Source organism: Apaloderma vittatum, unplaced genomic scaffold, assembly GCF_000703405.1.
Source record: "Apaloderma vittatum isolate BGI_N311 unplaced genomic scaffold, ASM70340v1 scaffold3256, whole genome shotgun sequence".
Taxonomy (NCBI): domain Eukaryota; kingdom Metazoa; phylum Chordata; class Aves; order Trogoniformes; family Trogonidae; genus Apaloderma; species Apaloderma vittatum.
In genome coordinates, this window is record NW_009719812.1 from 3774 (window position 1) to 27841 (window position 24068).

Below are 24068 nucleotides of genomic sequence, written 5' to 3' on the forward strand. Positions count from 1 at the left end.
AGAAGAGGGGTCGTTAAATCATAAAGTTCAATCGCAGTTGGGGCCCACAAAATGTTTTTCCCACTCTTTATTTCAGAGCAGTTTACAGCAATGCCACATGACTTCTCCTGTCTTCCCTGAGCAGTTAATGCTACAGGCCAAGGCATCTTGGCCTCTAGCATTAGCCTCTAGAATACTGCATCCAGTTCTGGTGCCCCCACCATAAGAGGGACATAAATCTGTTTGGGCACGTTCAGAGGAGGCCACAAGGATGATCCAGGGGCTGGAGCACCTCTGCTACGAGGACAGGCTGCAGGAGCTGGGATTGTTCAGCCTTGAAAAGAGAAGACTTTGGGGGGACCTAATAGCTGCCTTCCAGTACCTGAAGGGAACCTACAGGAAGGCTGGGGAGGGACTTTTTACAAGAGTGTCCACTGATAGGACAAGGGGAAATGGGTTTAAGTTGAAGGTGAATAGGTTTAAATTGGACCTTAGGAAGAAATTCTTCAGTATGAGGATGGCAAGACTTTGGCAGAGATGGCAGAGATGGCAGAGATGTTGTGGCTGCCCCCTCCCTGGGAGTGTTCAAGGCCAAGCTGGACGGAGCCTTGAGTAGCCTGATCTAGTTGAGAGGCGTCCCTGCCTATGACAGGGAGGTTGGACTAGATGATCTCTAAGGTTCCTTCCAACTTAGGCCATTCTATGATTCTATGATCTATCACGATCACCTTTTTTTTTTTAGTTTAAATGAAATCCGTTTCTTCTTTCTTCGACCACTTTGATTCTTTGTGTCGATTAACGGTCAGTAATGATGTGGGAAAGGAATGACGTCCCCAACGCGATGCCGTGCCCGATGCTGGTTACGGGGGGTGGTTTTGGAGCGGCTGCCCTGGGAGGCAGGCGGGCTCTCCACCACTCTTGGCAAGCAACCCGCCCCTGTCCTGCAGCGTAAGGGTTGTCTTCCTGTAATTTACGGCGTATCAAGTGAAATTGTGGGTGGTGGCAGTATCACTGTCCCTATCTAATTCTTTCTGGAGCCTTGTCAAGTTCACAGGCCGGATGATGATTATTCCCTTCAGATATGCACAGCTATTATTGTAATGGGCTTTTGCTGAGCAAAGGCATGCTCTTAGTTCTTTCTCAGAAATTATTGTCTCCAGCCACTTGGCACAGGGAGCAGTTTAAAAAGCTTTCAAGTAACACGTCTCTTAGTTCAACTAGTCTAGCAGTGTAACTGTTGAAATACCTCATTTGTGGTTCCTGAAGACAGACCTGATTTTTGCTGTACATAGCTCCTACATTTTACTTTTGTGCTCTGCAGTTTTGTTCGCTTCTAACTTTTGCCTGCTCCAGTGCCAGATTTCCCTCATAAAATTAGGCTGCAAATTGTATGGAATGAGAACTTTCTTGCGCGTTTGTGTGACGGTGAGCACGGTCAGACTGACTTGCCGGTGCTCCTGTGCAATACAGAAGAGCAATTCTTGCATTTTGAGAATGGTTTCCTTGAGCTAGATCTTCTCTTTTTAGATTTTCCCCTACTTGTTTCCGAAGTGAACTGTTGGTTTTGCTGCTATCATTGTGCTTCCAGCCTGTTCTGTGTGATTATTATGAGACTCACAAAGACTAGTTTAAAGCACATGGACGTAAAATTGTGAAACTCGCCAAGAGGTATTTTATTTTTTGTTGGCTTAACCAAGGCTGCAGAGAACTTAAAAAATGATGGAGGAAAGAGTCGAAGTTGGCACCTTCTCCACCTGATCAGTCTGAATGACATAAAAGGCAGTTACAGATCTTTTATAAATCTAGTAAGATAGCTAAATATAATACTAGACCTGAATAATGGCAGTTTGAGGACCAAAATGGTAGTTTTTTGATGAGTCTCTTTCATTCTTGAAAGCAGTTGACAGCAATATGAATTGTGTAGCAGCAGTCAATCTCCAATATTGATATGTGCTGAGATCACAGTTACATCTTGTACAAAATACTTGTTACTTCACTATCGCGAGCCTTGATCTTAATGTAAGACACGCACAGCAGCGGTTACTGCAGTGCAAAGGTAAATCTTTGTGACCTGTCTTTGTTCTTCTGGCTCAGGAGGAAAAATTTATTGTACAGTGAATTGTAGTTGTGCTTGTTCAGATCCATTGATACAGTATTAGAAATTTTTAAGTAAATGGGAGAAAAGTGTTGATTAATAGTGTATCTTTTTTACTTATTAGTGGGATGTCTTCCTCCTTGTATTTTATAAAGCAGAATCAACCCAGCTGTAATTTTTTAACTTTCAGGTTTTCTTGGAAAAAAAGTGCCTGCACTTTGGACTTGAATAAGGACATGAGGAGTAAAAGGACCTGGGATCTCACTGGTCAGAATGAAACAGATGCTGAAAGACTTTTCAAATCTGTTGTTAGTAGTGCTCTGTGACTATGGTGAGTACTAGAGCTATCAAGGGAAAACGGTGAGATATGTGTTCATAAGGTGGTTTTGGATGGCGCTGTTTCCAGGTGATGTGTTGAAATCAGATGCCACAGAGGCTACCACTGATAAGCACAGAATGTAGTCAGACCTGATGCAATATTTAGGAGGAAAATACGACTTGCATAAACTGTCTCTTTAGATCAGAGTGGCAGGAACCTTCCCTGCTGTAAATTTGCCCAGAAAAATAAACAAGATAAATGAACATATTTCCATGGGTATCACTGAGGGTCTGGCTGTGTTCGAAGCAACAACTGGAACTCTATTCTCTTGTAAGGCTCATATTTCACAATATTTAATGAACACCATGGAAGATAGACCTAGTTTAGGTATCCATACCAGGATGGGTGGAACTGCACTATGCAACTACCTGTTTCTCTCCAGGAACATCTGACTGAGATAGAAGCATCTGTAGTACAGGCAACCTCTTGTGACTGAGTGAGCCCCCATCTGATGGTCCTAAGCTGCAGCTTAGAGAACTTTTGAGGACAACAGAGATGTTCTTTCCTCAGACCATATAAGAAGCCAAAAGAACGTGTTCATACTCATTCACTTTTAGTTAAGGAAAATTAGTCAGCTAGGCAAAGGCAATCAGTCTCATTTGAGTAGTCCACACACAAATCAGCACACATTGAAAGCAGCTCCAACCCATCTGCAGTCTGAGATGTGTGGAATGAAAAAGCACTTCTTTCTCACTGCCAGCTGCCAAGGAGGAAGGTTAGAGACACTTCAAGTTAGACAACCGTAAAATGTCTACAAGCTGAGGGCCATAATGTGCACGATGTCTTATCTTTTCCAAGAATGTACTAAGCAGGAAATAGATTTGCAGAGGGAATTAATTCCTTATGGCACAGTGAATTAGAAATGTTGAAAACAGGACTCAATTCCTAAATAATACGTATGTTTTTGAAAACTGAGTTCCTAATTTAAAAGCAGGCATTATTCTGACAGCTGCAGTACGTTGTCAAACCATGCTAAAGGATTAAGCTGTGCACTGCTGAAATGTCTACAGCATGGAGAAAATGGGCAGGTTTCTTTAGTCTCCCCTCATGAAAGGAGTGGTGGTAGCAGGTAGCTTGCACACCAAACAGCCAAAGATATCTTAAAAGGGAGAGTAATGGACCAAAAATGTGTGCAGTTTGTTCTCCTCATATGAGTGAGAAAAATCTGACTATACGTAATGACTGAGTACTGAGTATGCTCAGCTGCTTGTGCCTCTGTGCTTGCTCCATGTCATCTCTAGAGCAAAGGATCACTGGAAGGTATAAAGAACAGAATTGCCATCTTTTAGATGAACTTAATTCCATTAGAAGTGGAGATGCTTGTCTATAGCTTTTAGTACCATTTCTTCAAAATTTACTAAGTTAGGAACACTACACTGAGTCGGGAGCACAGAGGAGGAGGTAAGTATTAAATTTGCAAAACCTAAGAAGTGAGGTGAATGGTTGCAATATCCACTGGTTGTTGATAAGCTGGTCCTCTAGGCATTCACAACTAGTCGATCCAAGAGGTAAAAACTATTATTCCTGAACTTTATGAAGTGTGGCACCCTAAGTAATTACAAGGTACTGTTAAAGAACTAAATCTCTGCTGCAGACTTGAGGTGCATCATCTTCTGCCTTATTTCCAGTTAAATGGTAGTCCATAATTCAGAAAATGTCTTCCAAAAAGTTCTGTGTATGCACATCTTTGAGCATCACATATGTACAGAATTTTTTGGTAACTATTACACTCATGTACTTCTCTGTTGCAGACTAAGACTATGTTTTACATGATGCAGTATGCTCTGGAAAATTACTGCCATTCTAAAAAAAGCCCTAACATACAACAAAACAGTATTCTCATTTCTTACCAGTGTTTCTGATGTGTTTGTTCTTCTTAGCTCTGTGATAGTGGTGGCTGACAAGCTAACAGCACAACCTAAGTTGGCTTGAACACAATTAAAAATAAATACATATCGGAATAGCACCCTCAAATAGTTCTTCTCAGTCTTCGTGGAAAACAAGGATTTTCCTTTTGATCTTTCTACAGGTGAGTCCTCGCAAAGACTCCTCTGGCAGGTTGTTGGCATCATGGCCAGGCTCCATTCAGTGGGAGACCATTCTAATGACAACCAAAAATAAACAAATGCAATGATAGCTGCCCCTGACTGGCCGTGCAAACATCCAGGACCACATTTTGGCGTGTGACACGGTCACGCGTGCCCAGTAGGCTGGAGGGCAGCTGAGGGGACTTGCAATGGAAGCTAGATTGTTCTGGCTGGCCCCTTTTGGAGCAGCGGTAGGTGGGCTGTCCGTGAGTGCAAAGTTCTTGTGTTATTAACTAAAGATTGGGGAAAGGGAGCTGTGCAATGCTGTAACAGCATCGTCCTGTAATCCTCACTTTCCTCGCTTGCCAAGTGCTCTGCGTTAGGGTTGGTGAGAGCTGCACGGCAGTGCTCTGGCCTCTCTCCAGTCCTCCCACACAGGTACACAGTGGTGTTAGCGCTCCTCGTCTGAGCTGTTCCAAAATAAAAATAGTGCAAGAGAGTCAAGATGGTTGTAAAAGAGAGCAGGGACAGCTGAAGAGTGGTTACAAACATTAACGCTTTTCATTACTATCACTTTACTGTTTTTGCTGCAAGTTTAAAGCTTGAAGTTGAAAATTTTCACGCTGGATTTTTGCCACGGTCTGATTTCTTTTTCCCTTGTAATGTTTCAGCTAAGTTGAATCTAACCAATCCTTTGCAGAGAAAAGCAGCCCGTGTTCAAAGAAACAAAACCCCAGCAGCTTACAACTGCTTCACTGGGAGACTCTAAGACAGCTCTGGGAACTTCGTGTTTGTTCATGAGTTTCAGGAGCTGTGGTAGCAGTAGTGGAGTTGAGATATTGACAGTAGGTGACAGTAGGTTCCCAGTAGGGAACAGGACTGGAAGATTTGTGCAGGCACAGGTGACAGAACCAAAACATGAAGAGCAAGGAGAATGTGTTGCTGTGCAGTTCACAGAGAGCCATTTTTCACAGGTATTCAGGGTCTCTTTCCTACTCTCTCAGTGTCCAAGTTGAGAGCAAGGTTGCTGGGATCCTGCTTTGGGCATCTGAAGGACCACTGTATTTAAATTCAGGTTCTGAGTTTCTCAGGGCATCCACAATTAGTTGATATTTGACTGTTTTTACCTTTGTGCCTGCGCCGTGGTTCCTAACACACTAAATAAGAATAGCGATATCCTCTCATCTTTCGGAGATATTGTAAGGATAAGCTCTTTAATATTTGTAGTGCAGTAATATACTATAATAAGAACACAATAGAAGAGTCTACGGGGGAAGTCAATAATTCTGCATTATCAGGATGGGTTTTGGGTGGTGTGCAGTCATAAATACATGGGACCACCCATGAAAGAATGAGAACAAAAGAGCCCTGTGGTAACGAGCAAGGTCCATCTGCCAAATGAAGCAACGTCTTGTGGAAATGCAGACTGAAAAGTCAGTTACAGTGCATATGTGTAAGAGTATGTGCATGATTTATATGTGTAAGGCTGTGCCACCTTCATTTGGCCTCTGTGGATGTGGTTGGAAGTGGTTATTTTAAGGGCGTGTTGCAGCTGGTGGAGAGGAATAGGCTCTTATAGTGGAAACTGCCCCTCACCCTGATGTAAATGTCTGTAGCTGGTCAGATGAATTTCTTCCCGAAAACCTTCCCTGCTGACAAGAAAGTGAATCCAAGGTGACTAACTGAAATTGAAGCTTAGAGTGGTAGGCGTCTAACATGATACGAGTCCTGCTACTCCTGACTGCTGAGTGCTTGCCTTGGCAGTTGCCATGTTTTTCCAGCAAAGCTTTCTTTGAGGGAATCTTAAGACATGTGCAACAGATTTAACAAGGCAAAGTATTGTTACTTGATACTACTTATGAAAGGATTGCTTTAACTGAAGTCTTACACTTCCGTAGCACCTTCCATCCAAGACTCAGAAGCCTTTTCCCAGACAATTAATTAAAGATGTCTCCCAGCGCATTCTGTATCTGGAAGAGATATATGCAGTCTCGTTTTTCAGATAACCTTTCTGTGTCTGAAATTCTGAAGTTTCAAGCAAACGCAGAAAAGCTAGCTGAGCTGAGAATGGAAATGTGATCTTCCCAATCCATTGCTTTAGATATCATCTATCCCCACTAGTTACAGCATGTCTCAGGATGATTTGGCAACGTGCACAAACATGGTCATGCAAGAAGTGCCTTTAAAAAAGTCTGCGCCATTTATAATGAAATGATGTCATTTAGACATGTTGCACCACATCTGAGACAAGAAAAGTGCTGCAGTCACCATCACTGTTATTTTCTGCTCTTTCACTCAACTGTCTCTGCGATGCAAATGAGCAAAATGAAAGATTCATAAGACAGAGCAAGAGAAGAGGCTTCAAAAAGCATCATGCAGACTTCCTATTTTATTTAATTTGGGGGACATTTTTCATGTTTCTGTATTAAGAAACTACTGTCCTTTTCATGCTAAAGTAAGTGGAACAGCAGCTGTCCACTGTAAAGTGGGCTTTAAGAATCTATAAGCAAAAGAAGTTGAGAAGTTTGAGAATCTATCCTGATAAAGTTTTCTGTGTCTTTCAACTTGTTTTGTTTTTTTTAAAAAAAACCCTAATTTTTAACCTTTCTGAACATGTTACTGCAATGGACTTCAGGCTGCTCCAGACCACATCCCTGCACAACAGAGAGGTGGTGAGCTTTAATTGCTATAGCTAGGATTCTTCTTTTCTTTTTTGGTGAACTGATTTGCTTAAAAAAGTTTGAGAACCACTTCTTAAATATCCACTTTATAAATATTTTTTTTCTTCCATAAGGTAGGTAGATAAACAATCAGTTGTCTCTTTGGTTGTTAATACTCTTGTGACACCGCTTTCTCTTTCAGTTCTTGGCGAAGTGGAGTATCTCTTGTTGGAGCGCCCGGGTCACGTAGCCTTCAGCAATGACACAGTGTCTGTGGAATATCAGTTCTTTACCGGTGGTAATGTGACAGCAGAGCATCTGTCCATCCTGTTGCTGGATGTCAGCACCAACAAGATAATTGCAAGAAAACAGCTTCCAGCAAATCAGTCCCAGGGGAGAGTAGAGTTTGAGTGTTTCCATTTCAAGAGTGCTGGGGACTTCTTGTTCGCAATGGTCTCTCCCAGCGATAACAGCAGTGCTGTCCAGTGGAGCAGAAGAAGCCCGTCCACCCTCCACGTGGAGTGGCCTGTATTCCACATTGATTTGAACAGGAGTTCAGAAGTGCTTGGGAGCTCCCTTCAGGTTGGACTTTTTACAAATGTGCAGTTGTGTGCCATGAGTGAGACAGTGGTTTTGCTGGATGTGATATTCACCAGCACCCTTTATGAATTTGGAAGAGTAAGCTCTGATGAGACTCTGGGCATTAGAACTAGCAAAGGAATCCCGCTCTCTAGGTCCCAGTGGGTAGAGATTGACTGCCCGCCTGTTGGTCAAGAAACATACATCACTGTGTTACTGAAATCGTTAGAAACACATTCCGTCATTGCCTCCATAGGACCCATAGATCTCCTCCACAAATTTGGATACAGACTGGTTGTGGCACCGGAAGCCACATGCAAAACTTTGGTCCAGGTCTTCGTCGTGTCTCCACCGTGCACTTCTATCAGCGGAAAAATTGTCGTCTATAAAGAGGCTCTCAAGCATCCTAGTCAGAGAACAACTTGGCTCTATGAAAACATCCTTCACCCAGGAGACAACAGGACAGAATTTAACTGCACTTTGTTTGATGTGGGGAAGAACAAGTACTGCTTTGACCTCATTAACTTCTCAAACCGAAGCCATTTCCCAACAAGAGTTAAGGAGTGTATGATGATCCAAAGGAACATAGGTTTGTACTCCTGTTTGTCCTTTTTTAGCCAAAAATTGGCCTCTTCACAGCCAACATGGGCAATGATAAATAGCTTTGACTGTGAAATCCCCTGTTGGATAGCTACTTCTTGGGTCTCCCACACCAGGCAAAATAATTGTAATGTCATATGCAGATGGGAACAAGATGGAGTGAACTGTTGTGTAGAGCCATACACAAGGACATTTGGTAACAAATGCCACTGTGATAGCTTAAAACTGCGCTAAGCTAACACTAAGTACCAACCGAAACCATTTGGGGCCTTCTGAGTGATGTGTCTATCTAGTCAGGGTAGAACTGAAACTTGGCCCTCTCAGTGGAGTAGGAAGCTACTGCAGTATATTTGGCCTATTGGAGACACTAAAGGTAGAATTAGTCTGACATCTAAGTGTCTAAATGCCAAGGGTCCAACATTAAGTAGTTGTCTAGATCTTTAGTCAAGAGAGGCAGGCATCTCACAAGGGTGATTCATGGATATAGAAGATACATGGGCTGAATCCTCACCTGAGTGTCTTTTTCTCTAGCCCATTTGCTGTAGGAGTTTATAGTCCTACCTGTTAGATCACAGATTTTGGTGAGGTGAATCAGGAAGTAGCCACAGCAAAAGACACTTGGACAGCTTGCGGGTTTTTCAAGTGGCCTTTCCAGACATGCCTCTGCTGCTTAAAACAGATAAGGGTATATTTTTTGACCTATGAGGCCACTTGGCAGATCGTGGGTCACATTTGTATAGCTAAGCTTTTCTTCACAGGAAAGATTAGTCATACAGGCTGCCAGCTAGGGACAGTCTGTGGTCCGCATAGTCCTTTGGGCCATGACCAACCCAAAAAGGTCAGGAAAGATGACCCAGGTAACTGCAGACCAGTCAGCCTCACCTCCATCCCTGGAAAGGTGATGGAACAACTCATCCTTGGCGCTTTCTCTAGACATATCAAGGATAAGAAGGTTATTAGGAGCAGTCAGCATGGCTTTGCCAAGGGGAAGTCATGTTTGACCAACCTGATAGCCTTTTATGAAGACATAACCAGGTGGATGGTGGGCATGCAGTGGATGTGGTCTATCTGGGTATCATCAAGTCATTTGACACCGTCTCCCACAACATCCTCATAGGTAAACTGAGGAAGTGTGGGCTGGATGACCAAGTAGTGAGGTGGGTCGCTAATTGGTTGAAGGGAAGGAAGTCAGAGCATTGTAGTCAATGGGGCAGAGTCTAGTTGGACATTAAAAACCCGCCTGGACACGTTCCTGTGTGACCTACTGTAGGTGATCCTGCTCTGGCAGGGGGGCTGGACTAGATGATCTTTTGAGGTCCCTTCCGACCCTTAACATTCTGTCATTCTGTGATGACCAGGCATGGTCTGGGAGAGTGCTTGTTGGCAGAAGCCAAAACCACGTCCAGGAACATGAATGGTCAAGGTTAAGGAGTTAAGTATGATCACAAGATAGAGCTTGGGCCCATTCTTCAGCACTGTAGCTTTACATTCTGTTTGTATCTATACTTCATATGCAGCCGTAGCTTCAGACGTGGCAGCCCATGGTTTGGCAGAGTCTACAAATCACGGCATCATGGCAGAGGAGGCAGATGAGCCAAATGAGACTCTCATCCCTCGTTTGTGAAAGGCGACTGCAGTGAGGGATGAGCTGTATGTGCACGGGGGGATTGGAGTTGAGTTGGTTTAGATTGTGTTGCCTACACCCTAGAATGGAAAAGTAAACGTTCTCGTCAGGAGCAACCTTCTGTCCATAGGTAGTGAATTAGTCTTTCCCGTCTGCATACTTTGAAGAGTTTGGGTTGAAAGGTGTGAGATAGATAGACACCATTTTCTATACCTCTCCACCCTGGTCTCTCTGAAAAGGAAGTGCAAGAACTCGAGACAAAAACCAGACCTTGCATTTTGTGGGCAGGTGTCTGGGCAGGATCATCAGGAGACCAGGAGTGTAGGACATGCTCTGTAGCACACAGTCCGGACACAGCCTGCCGTAATTAGGTTCCTGGTATCGTGTGGTCTTACTTTGTACTATTTAATAGATTCTAAAACTGTTAGCTGTTTAATTAACACTCTGTACTAAAAATGACCTCTATTTTCACCACATGCCAAATTCACTACGTAGTTCTTCATCTTAACTTCCCATCTGCGTTCTCTGTTGGCACTCTCTCTCTTCCTTTGGCATAAGAAAGTCTATCTAAAAATGAAAGCATATTCTTTTCTTAATGGAGATAATTCTCCAGGAAAAAGGAAAAGAGAATTCCAATTCTTTCTCTGTGCTTGGGTGGTATGTTACACTGATATGATTTACATAATTACCCTGACAGATGAATACCTAGGATATGACATAGATATGCTTCTATGCTCAAGAATTGACTTTTAATTGATGAGATCCACCTTAAGCAATGACTCCCTGCAACCTGCTTTGTTTCCTCGGTTCCCCGACATCCTTACAACCACAGCCGAAGAAATCAGGCTACGCCTGTGCAGAGCGGAGTTAAGTCAATAGCTGCCAAGTTAGAAGTGTCAAATCTACAAAGCCGATGAAAGCAAAACCACACTGCGTAGACGTAAATAAAATGTCAGCCTGAAATTAATTAGACTGCAGCACATCTGACTTTGTGCCTGGTATCTGCAAGACTTCAAAGCCCGCAGGCAGCTTTTGAAAAGAGCAGGGCGTTCTGGCAGGGGCGCATCACCCTGAAGGCACGACAGGCAGAAGGAACCTGCGCTGCCTGCAATGGCCATCCGTGCCCGGCTGCTCCGGAAAGCCCCCTCCTTGCCCTCTCACTCCACTCAGACTCAGACCCCCGGTAGCTGCTTGTGCAAAATGTATGGCTGCTGCACACCAGGTGCCGCTCCTCAAGTCACTTATTGTCTGCTTTGGACTTCTGAAGTCACTCAGGTTGAAGCGAGGAGAGGTGATAAATCCTCGAGCCTGGGCTCCCGTGCAGCACGGGCCGTTGCTTTTCATCCAGTTCCCCTGGTGCTGAGCCCCACGGCTGGTCTTCGCATTCGACTGCTGCTTATCCTCCAGAGAGTTATCCAGCCTTTTGTTGAAGGCTCCACAAAACAGAGACCCTTCTGGTAATTTCTCTGAATACTGTGCTCTGATATTTTTTAAAATTTTTTTGAAAAAGGAAAATCTGTGTGTTTTGTAACTAAGATTCATCCCCTCGAGACTGGGTTTTACTCTGCTGCTCTCTGCTAGAGGAGACAGCTGTTTCCTATCCAACTGTCTTCCCCTTGTGAAGGCATTTGCACATCCAGATCATCTCAGTCCTTCCAAATTATCTCAGTGTTCTTTTTGAATAAGCTGAAAAGATTGAGTCTTTAATTGGAAGGCATCTTCTTCAGGATTTGATTAATTCTCCAGCTCTCTTCAGCTCAGTTTCTGTTATTTTAAATACTCCTTGTTATTTGACGATGGGACTACCAGCTTTGGGTGCTGTGTTCAAACATCCTTCTCACTGATGCTGCTTGAGCTCCTTACCATTGCCTCTGCTTTCATTCCACTAATTGCATTAGCTAATTTTGACATAACTTTTGCCGTGTAAACTTCTCTTGAGCTGTTTTTGTTTGTGACCTCTCAGTATGTGGTCTGCCATCCTGCAGGTACGATTTGTATTCATTCTTCCTACCTTTTTTATTTTGCCTGTTTATGATCTACTTCGCTTAAGTTATCCTAACTTAGCAAGTACCCTACATTGCTCCTTACAACTGCACTATCTGCTTATGACACCACGGGAATGACATGTTTTCTCAGTAATGGTTTTATATTTATTTTTATGTCAACTAGGCAAGCATTGTACAGTGCTGAGCCTTACACTAATCCCTTTGGAATCTCTCCAAATGCATTCTCACTCGGGGATGGTTTTCTGTTGACAATTGCATATCAAATCTGTCACTCAGCCAGTTCTTACCTCATTTAGCATATGCTCTATTATTATTAAGCAGAGATATTGTCTTGTAAAAGATCAAAGATCCTAAATCATTAAAATTATCTTCATCCGAACCACAGAGGATGAGATAAAAGAAGATTATTTAGCCACACCCAATTTCTGTAGATCAGGCATCAGTTATATTCCTGACCCTCTGTCAGTCCTGTTCTTTGCTTCTCAACCCAGCCAGGTTTAGTACAGCCTGTGGAACAGGAATCTGGCTTGTGTCTGGAGTAGGAAGGAGAAGGTTCCCGGTGGCTGCAGGCAGGCCAGGGCATCAGCTTCTCCAGCCTGTGCTATCTTAGACTGTGAATATATCTACTAAAGGTAGGGAGTACACCTATTAAATGTGAGCCAGCGCTTGTGCAGCTTTCTGTGGACTCCAGCTGGAGAACCTGTGAAAGAGTAACAGTGAGATATTAGTCACTTCATTCATCTCAGTGGGGTGTTAACTTTTCACACAGGTGATTTAGAGTCATGCAGCTATTTTATTTCCCTGCATTTGAACGGATTATTTGAATGTCTGAGGTAGGAAACTCCTTTAGATCATCTTGCCCAGCAACAGACACGTTGCGGGCTCATTCTTTTCAGTGCTTTATCCTGTGCTTTTCTCAGTGAGGATTTAAGTGTCCCCAGCATGGAGACTTCTGTTCCATGACCTAACCTCTATCCCACTTGAAGCATTTGGGATGAGACTGATAAAATTAATCAGTAATGCTACAGCATTAAAATGGGCATGTTTTCTTCGTATCTGTGATGTTAATTAACTTTCTTTTACAGTTCTTAGTTACACTCCAGAGACCAATTTCAACTTTGATGTGACTCCCCATGAAGTCTCTTGCAGTTGCCAACAGCGGAGATCAGTTTCGTTCATCTGACTTTTGCGAACTGTCAAAAAGAAAGCTGTTGGGAGGTCAGCATGGCATAACCAGTGCAGCTGTTGCCAGCAAAGGGAAGGGAGGAAAGCAGGGGAAGACCTTCTGAAGGAAAAAGCAGTCAGTAAGGGGGGAGAGGAGTAAGTGAAATATCTAGGGATCACACAGGGATATGCAATTTCCATCAAACCCTTGCTCCCTGAATAAGACCATGTGAATTTGGCCTGCCTATTATCTGTAGGAAAGTCTGGGAACCAGTTAGCTCTGTTGCCTGAATCTGCACCTGGCATGCATTTATTTAGAAACGGGGATACAAGGGATCTGGTTATGCCAGGGCTGGTTTGTACCTCATCCACATCTCCTGTGTCAGTGAATGCTTCATCTCCACACCCCCTGCACTTTAGGAATAAATCAGACAATATAATCGGACACACTGGGATAGCTGTTAGCTTCTGAAAAAGAAAATTTTAGGTTGTGCTTCCACAGTTCTTCAGGATGCATGTTTGTAAGGAGTAGACTGTAATTTGCCCAGGTGAAGTCTAGGTTTTCTTTCTTTAAAGGGATCCTAGTCCTTTTGTTGTCCAACTGGGTAACCTGTTGGAGCATGCCACCATTTCAGTGCACCCAGACTTCATTTCCATGGAAATAGAGAAACATGAAACCAGCGAGAAGGGCGTTTTCCCAGATCTTACCCAAACTCCAATACAGTGTGTGTACACCCAGTCTTGGGACCTCAAAACTGATCTCAGTTTCTACAGATACCCTGCAATCCCTCAGGCTGGCGTAGGCATTTACACAACCCTGTAAACAGAATCGTAGAATCTAGAAATAATTAGTGATTTTATCCCATATCACTGGTCTTGAAGTGCTTAGGACCGTGACGTGTGTCAGGCTGGAAGGATGGTGCTGAGCATCCCTCTAACCGTGCTATTGGATAGTGCTGCACAGAATCATAGAGTCATTTCGGTTGGAAAAGACCTTTAAGATCATCGAGGCCAACCATTAACTTAGTGATAGCTTCTAAACCATGTCCCTGAGCACCATATCTAGACAACTTTTAAACATATCCAAGGATGACGATGCAACCACTTCCCTGGGCAGCCTGTTCTGGTCTGTGATAACCCTTTCAGTGTACAAGTTTCTTCCTAATGCTCGAAGTCTTACGAACGCAGAAATTTGAGGGGAAATATTTATGCAGAGCAGCAATTAACACAGTTAATTGCATTTATCTTTCATGTTGGTAGATCTGCCAACTGTCAGCAATTTCAGACTAACGCATCGGTTAGATGTCTTCACGTTGATAATTGATTCCTCAATTGCATGTGAAAAAAATCACACTTATTAGAGCTAGTTTGCAGTGCATACCTTCTGGTTTTTCTCCTGGCGCTTTGGATCTGGTTTGTCTTAAATGGAGGTTAATCATTTTGTTTCCTTGGGGGAGAATAAATTACGTTTCATTTTCTGTTACGTTCTGGTAATTGCAGGATGTTGCAGAGCAAGTTCCAGGCGTTTAAATCTCACATCTTTCATGGGAGCTGGAGCATTTCCTGCTCTCCTGCTGCTTAGGGCGCATATTCTGAGCCCCAAAGCTATGGATGCCAAGTGTTTTTGCTAAGGAACTCTGAGCCCTCAGCTGAAGCCAAAGTTAGTGAAGAGTGCCCTGGAGCAATGGGCACATCATAGGTTTGACGTCAAAGTTCGAAAATTACTCATCCTAAATGTTCCTGTACGTTGAAGCCCACAGGCATCAATGCAGAGACTGCCAGGCACCCTCCACCGCCACCAGGATTAGCACTGGAGGCAACTATAACCTTTCTGGGTCTCGCTCTATATCTGACTGTAATTAACAGAAGTTTAGATGAGCAGGGAATGTGGAGAGAGGGAAATGTGTTAGATCACACAGCACTGGAAATTATGTCAGGGACTCACCAAGCTGTCCACATAAAAGTAGGAGGCAGTGAGGAGGCAGTGCTTCTCCAGTCGCCTGCCTCACTCTGCCAGTGATGAGGGACACTGCTGACGTCTTTCATGGTAGTGGTATGGAGAAAAGTGTTTTGAGAACCCCAAATTCTGTGATGCCGTGAAGTCTGTTGGAGGAGGGATCAGTGAGCCCTTGACTGACTGTTGATTATGGCCACTTTTTCTTGCTGCTCTCAGTAATAGCTCTGCTCGCTACTTGATGTGATTTTGCGACTGTCCAGGATCTGTACCTTTGAGGGACTCCTTACTCCAACAAACTTCCTCAGTTCCCTGCTCCTTGGCATCCTCTGACTCTCTTTCCTCCTGACACCCCACACCACCCAGTCTTGCTCCGTTTCACACTTCAGTGGGAACTGACAGGGCTGCGAACTGGAGGAGTGTGAAAGCTCAACCTGCCTCTGGGCTCCTCTCCCCTGCTGTAGCAGCTCTCCAGCTCCAGAGAGAGAGGGATGAAAGCAGAGAGGTGCACAAAGAGCACAAAGTGAAAGAGCCTGGGATCACGGATATCGCAATATTGTGGCAGAGGTGGTGGCAAATAGCCAGGGAGGTCACTGGGTGTTGTGTGGGCTTAAACCTGCAGCACCATCATGGGGTTGTCCTGCCATGCCCGTCTCTACTACCTGCGACTCAAATGCTGAGTTCGGTTTTGAGCCCCTCGTTACAACGAAGACATTGAGGTGCTGGAGTGTGTCCAAAGAAGGGTAACGAAGCTGATGAAGGGTCTAGAGAACAGGTCTTACGAGCAGCGGCTGAGGGAACTGGGACTGTTTAGCCTGGAGAAAAGGAGGCTGAGGGGAGACATTACCGCTCTCTGCAAGTACCTGAAAGGTGACGTTGGTCTCTCCCCACATGTAACAAGTGATAGGACAAGAGGAAATGACTTCAAGCTGCACCGGTGGGGGTTCAGATTAGATATTGGGAAAAACTTCACCGAGAGGGTTGTCAAGCATTGAAACAAGCTGCCCAGGGAACTGGCGGAGTGACCATCTCCACAGATATTTAAAAGACACGTAGATGTCGTGCTTAGGGACATGATTTAGTTGTGGACTTAGCATTGCTATGTTAATGGTTGGACTCAATGGTCTTAAAGGTCTTTTCCAACCTAAACGATTCTCTGATTCTACTCTGCATTAGGTGAGGCAGGCGTTCTCGAACATGCGTGCACACAGCTGTGCATGGGTGTGTGCCCAGACACGCTTTACGGCATTGGCTGACGGTGCAAGTGGAAGCTCAAAACCTCTGGGCCCCATCCTGCCGTGCAGGTGAGTGCCTGCACGCGGGAGAGCGGCCCTGCTGGTTCTGTTACCCGTCTCACATTAACGTTATTCATACTAGTGTGTTCACAAAAATTGGTAGGACAGGGCCCAAAGCAGTTAAAATTTCATATTTATTAAAACGCAGCTGTATTTATCTTTGTTAGAGACTTTTAAAAATAATAACACACAATGAACAATACAGTAACCAATGTGACATGAAGTCACGAAGCCATTTCCAGTCTTGCAACCCTGTCTAGTTCTTTAATGTTGGAACTTGGTCACAGATCGGGAGCTTCAGGGGTGCGAGCAGCAAAGCAGCTGTGTAATGAAATTACAGATCATGACCTGTCGTGGCAGTAGCAACACTGTAAATTATTTAGAAGAGCAAACTTTAACAAACCTGATCTACCTTTTTTTTTCCTTTTTTTTTTTTCCTGATTTTCTGCTTTATCTGTGAGCAGCTAAATCGATTTAAGTGGTCTGTTGTTTTTCTTCCTGGCAGATTTGAAAATTAGGCCACCAAGTCAACTGACCTATAGGAGTCTCCCCGGGGTTTTTATCCTTTAAGGTTGCACCTGGATTTTTGCATCAGTTTGGAATTTCAAGTTGTGCTCCTGCATCAGTATCAGAGCTGTCAGATATAGGCAGGAATAGTCTCTTTCTCTCTTTGTGTTCTTGCTGCTGTAAAGTTTGAGTGTTGAACACCAGATGATGATGTTTTCTAAGCAAAAGAGGGATTTCATTACCCATTAAAAAAATATGTTTGAGGTAGAACCGGAGTCTACTTCCACTTAAATAAATGAACCTGCAAAGTTTCACCTTGAGTTGATTGCCTAGCCATAAGCAGTAGAACAGTAGGGGTCTGTAAGCTGTCAAATGAATGATTCAGTAACACATTTGTGTGCTGAGAAGATAATAAAAAGAAAAAAAACAGTATTGCTGTTTCATTAGGCTTGTAGGCTTATCCGCCTTTCATAATCACATAAATCAGGAGTAGCTACACTTAAGTCAGTGAAGTTATCCTCCTGTAAAAGCATTATTTGTGAGGCAGGGATTGGATTAATATATAAATTACAAACCCATTTCAAAGATTTGTGGATGGATTTGGATTTGCTGTTGTTCCAGGCAGGTCCTGCCAGCCTCAGTTAACTGACCACTGTGTCGCTGGCTGGCACTAGAGTGAAAAAAGGAAAAAACAAAAAAGTGGGAGCATTTCCCCAGACTCCAGTGGGAACAGGATCAGATCCCTGATTGCTGCTTGCTCTTCTGGTGTTGCTGTTTGCATTGTTTGGTTATTTATTAGTGGTTTTCTTAAATAAAAGACATAACAGCTGTGTCTTTAAAGGTAGGGAGGTAGATGTGTTCCTCATTGCTGTGAGCTTGTGCATTTGCAGAAACGTGGAGTCTGTGGCAGCCGTGGAGCCCCTGCAGCGTCACCTGTGGGGACGGTGTCCGGGAGCGCTTCCGAGAGTGCCCCACCTCCTCGCCCGCAAAGCCAGGCTGCGCTGGATCCCCGAGGGAGACTTCCTTGTGCTCACTGGAGGAATGTTTGTGTACGTAGCTCTGCTGTCCTCTTCCCCGCGGTTGCGTGTCTGCCCTGGCAAAAGTTGAGGGCCTGTTGTTATAAAGGCTTTGTAAAGTAGAAGCATCTGATCTCTCCTTCGGTCGTGTTGGTTTTGGGAGGGTGTCACCTTCCTGCGGTTGAGGGAGTAGGCTGAGAGCCTACATGCATTTGTGGGACAGCTGAAGACAGGGCTCCAAGGCATAAGGTAGATTTCTGAGTGCTGTGGCTGCCATGGAAGGGGTTTAAAACCTTCAGCATGGCCAGGGAGTGGTGAAGGGCTGAAGGAGAGATCTTGGGGCTAGCAGAATGTTTTCACTACCAAAGGCCAAAGATTCCAGGCAGTGGAAACCTGTTAAAAAGTGAAGACCTATTAAAAGATAATCTGGTTCCAGCTGGGACCTGCAGTGTGAGGTTCCCATTCTTGGAGATTTTTGAGGTGATAGAGCCAGATCTCTCCCTGCTCCAACCTGCCACTGCTCTTGGCCAGTGACACAGCAAGCTGGCTGCTACTGGTGGGTGGCAAGTGGGTCCAGATACCAGAGACCTGAGCCTCCTGTAAGGCAACGAGGCATTACAGCAGCTGCACCACTCCAGTGAGGCTGGATGGGGTTGTGTCAGCGCCGTAGCCAGGTGCCTGCAGCCAGTGTGAGAGGCAGGAGAACTGGCCCCTTTTTAATGGGATGCTGCTGCTCAGTCCATGCAAAACTTTTGCTTCTTGCAAACTCCCTGCTGAAAAGGAGAATGCTGACACCGAGGGGTCTCAGAGGACCAGGGAAGTGATTTTACCCCTGTACTTGGCACCAGTGAGGCTGCATCTTGAGTACTGTGTTCAGTTTTGAGCCTCTCACTATGAGAAGAACATTGAGGTGCTGGAGCTTGTCCAATGAAGGGCAACAAAGCTGGTGAAGGATCTAGAGCACATGTCTTAGGAGGAGTGGTTGAGAGAACTGGGGTTGTTTAGCCTGGAGAAAAAGAGGCAGAAGGGAGACCTTATTGCTCTCTACATCTAACTGAAAGGATTTAGAGAGATGAGGGCTGGTCTGTTCAACCAAGTAACAAGTGATAAGACAAGAGGAAATGGCTTCAAGTTGCGCCAATGGAAGTTTAGATTAGATATTAGGAAGAATTTATGTACTGAAAGGGTTATCAGACATTGGAACAGTTTGGCCAGGGCAGTGATGGAGTCCCAATCCCTGTAGGTATTTAAGAGTTGGGTAGATATAGTGCTTAGGGCTACGGTTTAGTCGAGGAATTGTCAGTGTTAGGTGAATGGTTGGACTCGGTGATCTTAAAGGTCTTTTCCAGTCTAGGTGATTTTGTGATTCTGAGATCCATCTGCTCAGAAACTGATCTGCAAGCTCCAACACCTTTGTGTCCCACAAGTACAACAGGGCAGGGATGAGAAAGGAAAGGTGCCCAGGGGCGGTGCAGGCTCCTGGGCTCTCAGGCTATGATTCAACAGGACAATTTAAGCCGGTACAAAGTGAGCAGGGCCTTTCCCCTTGCTTTGGCTGCTTCTGTGCACTTCTTTGTGCTGGCCAAAGTGAAATGTGGAGAACTGGAAAGGAGACAGCTAAAAAAATGGACAGTTTGGGGATGTGGGGGAGTTGTTTTTCACATGGCTGCTGTAGTGTTTGTGCCACTGAAATAGGAAGGGCAGCGGATGGGGGGAATGTGTAGCTGGAGCAGGAAAAGGGCAGGACTGCTTTTTTTTTTTCACTCCACTCCTCTGAAGCGTAGAGATCAGTCCTGATCCACAGAGCTCCCAGGGGGAGAGCGTGTGTACACAGAGCATGTGCTGGACGTGTCATTTGGGTGTGCACCTTGCCTTACATGCACAGAGGTGACTCAGAAGGGCCTCTCTGGTGCTTCTCAGAGGTGTCTCTCTTTCCATGCAGGTGTGCAACTGTGTAAGGCTTATGGTGGATTCCAGAGGGGTCAGCTGTCCTGTGCATGTGTGGTGCACTTGCCCATGGCAGTCTGGTTGGAGTTACTGTCTGCCAACACTCAGCAGGCCAGAATAATCCTCAAATGCCAGCAGGGTCTCTGGGTTAATAAAGAGGGTTTATATAGGAAAAACCCAGATGCACAGGAGGCCTGCATCTGCACCCATTGCTGTGGGATCATCTGGAGGAACTACCTCACTTCTCTCCTGCATTTGGTTTCCAATCCTTCTGTTCCCATGTCAGGCAGTTTCTTTTACAGGATCACCTACGTGATTACATCTCATTGAATCTTAGGTTGCTTGAGAAGTGACATGACACTGTGATGATATGGTGTTCATCTACTGTCTGATCTCAGGCTGGGAGTGTTATTCCTCCCCACCCCCTGACTGTCCGCGCCTTTCCGAAGCAGGAAAACTTTTTTTTCTGGCATAACTATGTTTGCAGTCATTAGTCCAGCAGATGGAGCAAATGGCTGAATAAACGAAACTAGCACACAGTCTAAGGACAGAGGTACATCAAGTGGAGAGAAGCAATCCTGATTGACTAAGTCTTGTTTCAAGCCTAGCTATTTGCTAGCTCTTAGCTTTCACCTCCAGGTGATATAGCACAGCGTGCATTACAGATAGAAAACTGAGTCTTTAGAAGTCAACTGTGAGACTGAAAGAAGGATGAGGAATGAATGAGTTGCTCTGCTGTGGTGGTACTGAACTAGGCAAATGCTGGTCCTGCCTTCTCCCTGGAGGTCAGTGTGTTTGCTTCCCGTTCAGGGCCTCAGAACAGCAGCGCTCCATGCACCAGGCGTGATGGCATTGGGCTGAATGCAAGTTTCAGGGATCCTCCAAAAAAGATTCAGTGGGCAGTGGTCTTGTTCTTTATGCTCGTGTTGAGCTCTCAGAGTGACATGAAGATCAAGGTTAATCCCACGGCAGGATTTTTCAATGGTCTTGTGCTGTCAGGTAGCTCTGAGTCAAAGAAATGAGTCTCCTGCCCTTCTCGCACCTGGATATCTGTTACCACGGCAGCCTGAGACCTTCTCGCCTGTGCTTGTCAGTATATTTGTGCATCCTACACACCCACTAGCTGTGCTTCCAGCCTGTTGTTGAATGAATGTTCTTCTGGATCATGTGAAGTACGTGGTGTCTGCTTCTCATTCTTCTGCAGATGCATTTCCTATGGCTGGACAGTCACTGTGGTGCAGGCAGGATTGCCTGTCACCCCGAAGGAAGGCTCTGAGTTCTGGATCAAACTAGAGACTGGAAGAAAATTAAGTGGATCAGTTTGAGCTCACAGCTTCGTGGTCAGCTCTTGTCACTGAATAACAGAATGTTAGGGGTTGGAAGGAACCTCTGAAGATCACCTAGTCCAAATCCCCTGCCAGAGTAGGATCACCTAGAGCAGATCACTCAAGAAATGTCCAGGTGGATTTTGAAAGTCTCCAGTGTCAGAGACTCCACAACGTCTCTGGGCAGCCTGTTCCAGTGCTCCTTTACCTTAAAAATAAAGTATTTCTTTATGTTTAATTTGAATCTCCTGCTTTTTGTGACCATTGCCCTTTGTCCTGTTACTGGATGCCCCTGAGAAGAGTCTGGACCCATCCTCCTGACACCCATCCCTTATAAGAAGTGACGACACCTCCCCTCAGCCTCCTCTTCTCCAAGATGAACAGATCCAGCTCTCTCAGCCTTTCCTCGTATGGGAGGTTCTTCAACCCCCTCATCATCTTAGTGGCCCTGCACTGGACTCTCTCCAATAGTTCTTTGTCCTTCTTGAACTGGGGAGCCCAGGACTGAGCTGACCACACTGAGCAGCCTTGTCTTCTGACAGCATTTTCATAGCCTAAAGTTGGGAAGTGAGTGCTACATGATGCTCAAATTATCCACTAGACCAATTAATCCATCAACCGTGCTGTTTTCTGCTCAGGACTGCCACTGAAATGCTGGAGACCTCATCCAAAAAAAGAAGTATTAATCTCTCATTGCTTCAGCTGTCTGTAGTGCGGTGGTGTGTACAGAGAGAGGTTTAAGTAGGGCTGTGCAAAGCTCTGAGTTGTTCACGTTACAGGTTTGCAGGATGTTCTTTTCCGTTTGAAGGCCCATCTCCAGTCCATGACAGAGAGTGTCAGTGTCACAATGCCAGGGACACCAGAGCAATGGCTTCTGCTCAGATAAGAGCCTGCTGTGATGGGGAAGGTTTTGTCCCTTGGGGCTGCAATGCTGGACAGTGGTGGAAGAAGCATCCTCAGAGGATTGCCTAGAAAAGTTACATTGCCTCTGCTACTGCTGCCTCTCTGCTCTTCAAACTCACTGTGATTCTCACACCCACTTAAGCTACTCTAAAAATAATTTTAAAGTGATACCTAAAGTACTAGCCCCGGTTAAGTTATTTTTACCCCTTTTGTGGCACTTTTCACCAGGGAATCTTAATGTACGTCATAAAGGAGGGCAAATGCTCTTATCCGATTTTACACATGTTTAGGAGTGCCTTATGGAAATGGCAGAACAGGCAAAAGTAATGATTACATTTAAAAGGTCCGTGGCAGCCTTGGTTTAAGTAAGTAGATCTGTTCCTGCCAGTTTGAAGTCATTAATAGCAAGTCATCTGAAACAAGAAAATTTTAACTCCCTGTACTGTTTTAATTGCAGTCCCTTTGTAGTAAATTATCCATCCTAAAATAGCAAAATGCTGATGACAGTGCAACTCTGACAGACGTGTGTGCTCTTTTTACAGCTATCAAGCCGCCCACCCCACCCTCTGTCCAGCCAGGAGAGGACCAGAAAGCAAATAATATAGTTACCATCACAGGTATCTCCTTATGCTTGTTCATCATCTTTGCCACCGTCCTCATCACCCTCTGGAGGAAGCTCTGCAGAACTCAGAAGTGCAGCGCTGCTGTCCGACGAAACTCCGTCCACTCCCCTGGCTTCCGCAAAAACTCGGATGAAGAGAACATTTGCCAAGGAAACAAGCAGCGGGACAGCTTTGCCGAAGGAGGGGATGCCCCTGTTAACATTCCTCTGACCTACAGGCGAAGCCTCCAGTTTGCCCAAGAAGACGATGCCTCTGGAAGTGAGAACTTCCAGCCAAACGCTCAAAAAATAATTCCTCCGATTTTCAGCTACCGCCTGGCACAGCAGCAGCTGAAAGAGATGAAGAAGAAAGGCCTGACTGAGACCACCAAGGTGTACCACGTCTCTCAGAATCCCCTCACGGACACGGTTGTTGGTGCCACCACGATGCTTCCCCTCAGCGGGGAAAACCAAGAGGAGGCAGCAGCAAACAAATTTAGGATCAAATCTCCATTTCTGGACCAGCCAGGCAGTCAGCCCAAATTCCTGGGGGAAAGCTCTCACTCTAGGCTGGATTTTCCGTTCTCACAGGCTAATCCTGCAGTGAGCCCTACCCAAACCTTGATAAGAAGAGCTCATTTCAAGCACCAGGACAACAGAGGGGACTTGCTCGAGAGGGGCTGTCACAGAAACCCACAGTTTAGAAGAACAGCCAGTTTCCATGAAACTAAAAAGGCCAGGCCCTTCAGGGAGAGAAGCATGTCCACCCTCACCCCCCGACAGACTCCTCTCTACAACTCCAGGACCAGAACTTGGGACCAGGGTTTGGAGGAGAGAACGCGGCCGAAATCGAGAAACGCTAATCCAACATGTGAAAAGCTGGACCAGCCCCATGGCGCTGCACCGGCCTGCGAACCACAGGGCCATGGCACAAAGTGCCACCAGAGGGCAGGTCCCCCGGTGAAGAAGCTGGACCTGGTCACTGACCGCCAGCCAGGTCAGGAGAAAACAGCTGATAAGCCTGAGCCCAGTCGGAGTAAGAGGGGCCCTTCACCCAACCCCAGAGGCACGTGGCGGAAAGAAGCAGGCTCAGCTGGCAGAGATAATGCCCAGAGAGGCCTGAGCCTAAGCCCTGCCCAGTACCGAAGGGACAAGTGCCAGAGCTTCCCCTTGGACCCTGAGTTTGCCTTTTATGACAATACTACTTTTGGTTTAACGGAGGCAGAGCAGCAGATGATCGACCTTCCCGGCTATTTTGGCTCAAACGAAGAGGATGAAACAAGTACTTTAAGCATTGAGAAGCTGGTGATCTGAGCAGCTCGTTGCAGCCCAGCAGGAGGGGTGTGCGTGGGAGAGGATCCGCAGGATCTGTTGGCTTCTGGTGGAAGGAGAAGCAAGAATTGGATT

General features: G+C 45.3%; 1 protein-coding gene across 2 annotated transcripts; it reads left to right on the forward strand.

Annotated features, from left to right (window-relative positions):
- Window positions 1–2264: 2264 nt before the first annotated feature.
- THSD1 (thrombospondin, type I, domain containing 1) lies at window positions 2265–23975 on the forward strand. Of its 2 annotated transcripts, XM_009870766.1 has the most exons (4): window positions 2265–2405; window positions 7343–8308; window positions 17760–17918; window positions 22603–23975. In XM_009870766.1, the coding sequence occupies exons 1-4, from the start codon at window positions 2348–2350 to the stop codon at window positions 23973–23975; spliced, it is 2556 nt and encodes an 851-aa protein (XP_009869068.1). In that variant the 5' UTR covers window positions 2265–2347. The 2 variants fall into 2 exon arrangements, with proteins under 2 accessions (XP_009869068.1, XP_009869069.1); XM_009870767.1 differs by lacking the exon at window positions 17760–17918.
- Window positions 23976–24068: the final 93 nt, after the last annotated feature.

Coding starts and splice junctions, on each gene's coding strand:
- THSD1 (XM_009870766.1), top strand. CDS start 2,348: ATGAAACAGATGCTGAAAGACTTTTCAAATCTGTTGTTAGTAGTGCTC. Junction 8,309..17,759: donor GATGATCCAAAGGAACATAG/GTTTGTACTCCT, acceptor GTGCATTTGCAG/AAACGTGGAGTCTGTGGCAG. Junction 17,919..22,602: donor CTCACTGGAGGAATGTTTGT/GTACGTAGCTCT, acceptor CTCTTTTTACAG/CTATCAAGCCGCCCACCCCA.